The 4,939-nt window shown below is 44.5% G+C and overlaps 1 protein-coding gene across 1 annotated transcript in view; it reads left to right on the forward strand.

Moving 5' to 3' along the window:
- SSPO (SCO-spondin) overlaps positions 1 to 4,939 on the forward strand; it is a 38,099-nt gene that overhangs the window by 24,701 nt on the left and 8,459 nt on the right. Inside the window, 1 exon segment of the mRNA XM_006878176.1 lies at positions 4,059 to 4,258. Within this exon segment, the coding sequence (XP_006878238.1) occupies positions 4,059 to 4,258 (200 nt within the window).

Below are 4,939 nucleotides of genomic sequence, written 5' to 3' on the forward strand. Positions count from 1 at the left end.
GCTATGAGTCGGTTCCGACTCGATGGCACCTGACAACAATACAACATTCTGAGCTGACCTCTCTGCCATGAATTTAAATCCTTTCAGAAGCCATTGTTTTCATTGGGCCATGCTCCGTGGATTGTATTGGTAAATCTAAGACTTGCCCCTGTTAGGTTTCACTCCATAAAATTGTCTTCATTAGCTTCAGTCTTGGTCCTTTGTCAGAGATGAACTGAGCATAGATGGATGGGTTTACGTCTGGGTTCTAAATTCTGTTCCAATGATCTATATGTGCTTCGTTGTACCAGTATCAGGCTATTTTGACAACTGGCTGTGTAGTAGGTTTTGAGGTGGGGAAGTGAGAGGTCTTCTACTTTGTTCTTTTTTTTTTTTTTTTAGTAATGTTTTTCTTTTCTGGGATCTCTTTCCTTTCCATACAAAGTTAGTGATCAGTTCTTCCATCCCTTTAAAGAATGATATGGAATGTAAGTGGCTCCATATAAGCACTGGACTTGGAACCGCAAGGTTCTTGGTTTGAGCATGCCATATCCACTCTGCAGGAGAAAGATAAGGCTTTCTGCTCCCTAGAAGATTTAAAGCCTCGGAAACCCTATACAGGGTCACTATGAGGCAAAACTGACCCAATGGCGTTTTACAACAATAACAAAGAATTATATTGGGACCTGGATTGAGAATGCATTATATCTATAGATTGTTTTGGGTAGTGTTGACATTTTCACAAGGTAAAGTCTTCCTTCCAATGATCATGGTATTTTCTTTCATTTTTGTAAGTCCCATGGTAGCATGGAGTCCTGGTATGGTGCTGTAGGATAATGCACTAGATGGCAAGGTCGATTTGAACCAAAAGGTAGGTAGTTCAGACTCACCAGTAGCTCCTCAGATACCCTATAGAGGGGTGATATGAGTTAGAATCAACTCAATGGCACTTAACAACAACAACATGGTACCCTGTGGTGGTGGTTAGGCACCCCTGTATAGTGTTTCTTGGGCTGTAAATATTTACGGGAGCAGAAAGTCTCGTCTTTCTCCTGAGGGACGACTGGTAGATTAAAGTACTGACCGTGTGGTTAGCAGCCCAGCTCATAATCCACGATGCTAGGGTGCTTGTAGTAGTGACCTATAGTTTTCTTTGGTTCGGGTCCATTTGGTTTATTTGGTCCATGTTAATTTAGTTTACAATGGTGATGCTGAACGAATATTTATCAAATAAAGAAATAGTGATGTCATCACATTCACCCATTCATCCAGGATAGAAGCTGAGAATCAAGCTTGACTCCTTCCCCTTTTTGTTTTTATTTCTAGGTACAATTCTAGGGTTTTTTGTTTTTTGGAAGCTCTGTGACAACATCATTCCCTCTGTTTAATCTCTTTGTTTTTGTTGTTGCAGCTCTAACTCTGGCTCTCTATTTTCAGTCTTGTAGGTCTGTTTTACTTTGGATACTTCTGTATCTGGGTTGGGGCAGGTGATATTGACATGTATGTTAATTTCAGGTTGTTGTCCAAAGAACTCCAGCTAGCCTTTTTTTGTAAGATCCCCATTACTTGCAAATTCTTTTAATTTCTGTTTATGTGAAAATGACCTAATTTCACAATCATATTTGATGGATAATTTTGCTGAATATGATTCTTGGCAATCTTCTCATCTTTCATGATGTTAGGGGAGTTTTCTTCTAACAACTCTTAGATAATAAATATTTTCTATGCTTTTAAAATTTTGTGTCTTCCTGTTCTGGAATTCTAATCACATGTAAATTATTCTTCTGGATAGTGTTTCACATAAATCTTAGGTTTTCTTTGTATTTTTTTGTTCTTTTTTTTCTGACTGTTCCTCAGCAGATGAATAATGAGAGATTTTTCTTCAAGCTCAGCAATTAGGCCTTCCACTGATTCAATTCTACTTCTTTGCCCTTTCAGCATATTATTCTGAAGTCTTAGTGTTAATCTTCTGGCTTTCTAATTGCTATTTTTGGCTGGTTTCCATTTTTCATTCATTTTGTTCATTTGTTTCCTGAATACTTCTATAGTTTTGTCTACGTTTTCCTTGATTTCACCTGAAGTTTTCTTAAGCATTCTCTCAGTAGGTTGAAATTGCCTAAATAGCATTCTTTTCAATTCTTTATCAGGTAGTTCTGATACCATTTCTGGTGGTATATTTTCTGACTTTATTTAGGTCACTTGTTTAAAGCACTCTCTCTTGTTTTTTCATGTAAGCTGAAATTGTGTATTTTCTTCTAGATATTGTGGTATCATGTTGTTGTTAAGTGCGGCTGAGTCGATTCTGACCCATAGCGACCCTGTATTGAGCTTCTGAGGAGCAGCTAGTGGGTTTTAACAGCTGACCTTGTGGTTCAAAATGACCTTGTGGTCCAGCACATTATCCTTCAGCACCACACCAGGCCTCCTAATATTTAATTGGTGGTTGTATATTGATGTGTTTTCAGGCATTCACCACCTGTTTTCTGGAGGATGTGGTAGAGACTGAAAGTGTGAACACAGTTCTTTGTTCGCTGTTTGTGTAGCATGATTCAGGGTGGGTCCAGAAACTTCCAGAAGCAGGGGTGCTATGCCTAGTGCCCGGCCCGAGGCAAAGCAGAGGCTGAACAGGAGGGTGTGCCACTGACCACTGGGTTGACGAGGGTGAGGACTGGCTATGCCCCTGGCTACCAGGAAGGCTTGGGAACAAGGGAGAACTGCACCCCCTTGCCACCAATGTCCACCTGCATCCTGTGCCTGCAGGCCATTGTGCCAACAGCCTATAACAGAAACTCCAGATGGCTGACCTGCTCCACGCCAACCCATATCCACTTGTTTTTCTTCTCTCTTACTGCTGCTTTTCATCTTCCTCTGACACCTCTGTCCTATCCTCTGATGCTCAGGGGTCAGGGATCATCTGTAGCTGTTGCACTTGGTATCCCATGTCTTTGTTATAACTCAGTGCATCTGCTTACTCCACCATCTTGCCCCAAAGTTCCCCGACTCCGCCCACATTTTGACCCTTCACTTATCGTCATCAAGTCCTGTCATTATTTCTTTTTAAATAAAATAAAAACACCAAACAAAACCCGTTGCTATCCAGGTGATTCTGACTCGTAGTGTTTCCAAGGCTGTAAGTCTCATGGTGGCAGAAATCCTCACCTTTCTCCCTCAAACTTTCTGGTGAGTTTGAACTGTCAACCTTGTGGTTAGCAAGTGCTTACCCTGCAGTGCTACAATACTATAAATAGCACTTCTCAATTTGTCCTCTTCTCTCCTATACATTACTGCTGACTGCTTTCAGCCATTTTCTCACTCAGATAACTGCAAAGGTCTTTTTTTTCCTGGTCCCATTTCCCTTACCCCTATCCTCCACTCTGCAATAGAGAAGACATAAAGTCCCAAACCACGAGTTGTTTGCAGTTTATCCAGCAGATGTCAAGCTACCTGGATAAAAGTAACAAAACCTTGGGTGAAAACTAGGGAAAAAGGATTAGGCGGAAAATCCCTCAAACTGTTTCCCCACAGAACCAAAGCAAAAGGCCACATAAAGAAATTCATTTTCACCACATGTCTCCACCTCATCTAAGATTCCCTAATAGTGTCTGAGGGCTGCATTTGTCTTTTGATTTTGTAATAATGCTTTCCTATGTGTGTTTCCTTAATGCAGTATGAGTTCTTTCTTCCCACAAGGTAGCAGAGTGCCTGGCACATGGGGAGGCAATCAGTGATGTTTTTTGAATGAATGTAAGAAAAAGTGTTGTCTTTCTTGATTAAATGAGGTCTGGAATCTTCAGGGTTGACACGAGCAGCCCAGAAACTCGGGGTGGGGACACCTGAACAAGGATTCCATTGCCCAACCAGCGTGCTGCCTTTGACTTGTCCTTAACGCCTGTGCTGGATGGCTCTCTTGAGGAAGAGCGGGAAATGAGCTTCCCTGCGTCCAATCAGAGACTTGCATTCCGGGAGCCAATCACAGCTTTAAGAGTCTCTGACCAAGGTCACACTACACTTCCCGTGAGCCAGCGTAGTTGTAAAGCGACTCGTCTGGCGCGACATTAGCTCCCCGCTCCATCCCCCAGCGTCCCTCCGCCGCCCTAACTCGAGGGCACGAGGCTCCCGGGCCGTGTCATCCCCTGCAGGGCCCCAGGAGTCTAGTCCACAGGTGGTGGCTGCAGCGTACCCTGAGGCAAGGCCGCTGGGAGAGGGGGCGGCCTGGAGGCAGTGGCGGGGTCAGCACGCCCCCGAAAGCGGGGCCATAGAGCCCAGAGTATCGGGGAAGGTAGGACCCGAGGACCCTGGGTCGCGCGCTGTCTCTCCGTCGCGCTCAGAGTTGCCTTTGGGCGGTGCCAGAGGGAGGAGCTCACGTATCAGCTCCGCCCGGTCAGGCGTTGCCTTTACAGAGGCCCTTGCGTCGGGATAGGACGTCACTGGGCGGGAACCTGCCTTTACCGGCGTCCCAAGAAAGGGCGTATTCTTAGCGGCCGCCTGTGTTTCTAGCGTACAGACTTCATAGAGTTATGGCCATGGCTTAGTTGCATAGCTGACAAATTTGCTCAGGCTAGGGCAAGAGACTTTGAAATTGGGGAGAAAGGAGACGAAGCGCTCAGCGGGTTAGCGCATTTGACAGGTTTGCTAGAGCCCCGAGGCAGTGTCAGCAAGCCAGCATAGCTGTAGACGCGATGACTTGGAGACAGTGGCATCCTCTTTGTGCTATTTGTTGCAGATTCTTGAGGATTGTTCCTTTGGCACAGGGGGCTCGAAAGAGCCCCTTTTAGAGAAATTGTTTTGTAAACGTTTGTGGCCTGTGATTTACATTGAACAAGGTGCTGTACACATGGACCTCGCCAGATGGAACACACAGAAATCAGATAGACTACATCTGTGGAAAGAGAAGATGGAAAAGCTCCATATCATCAGTGAAGACAAGGCCAGGGGCAGACTGTGGAACAGACCATCAATT

The sequence above is a fragment of the Chrysochloris asiatica genome, unplaced genomic scaffold, assembly GCF_000296735.1.
Source record: "Chrysochloris asiatica unplaced genomic scaffold, ChrAsi1.0 scaffold00041, whole genome shotgun sequence".
Lineage (NCBI taxonomy): Eukaryota > Metazoa > Chordata > Mammalia > Afrosoricida > Chrysochloridae > Chrysochloris > Chrysochloris asiatica.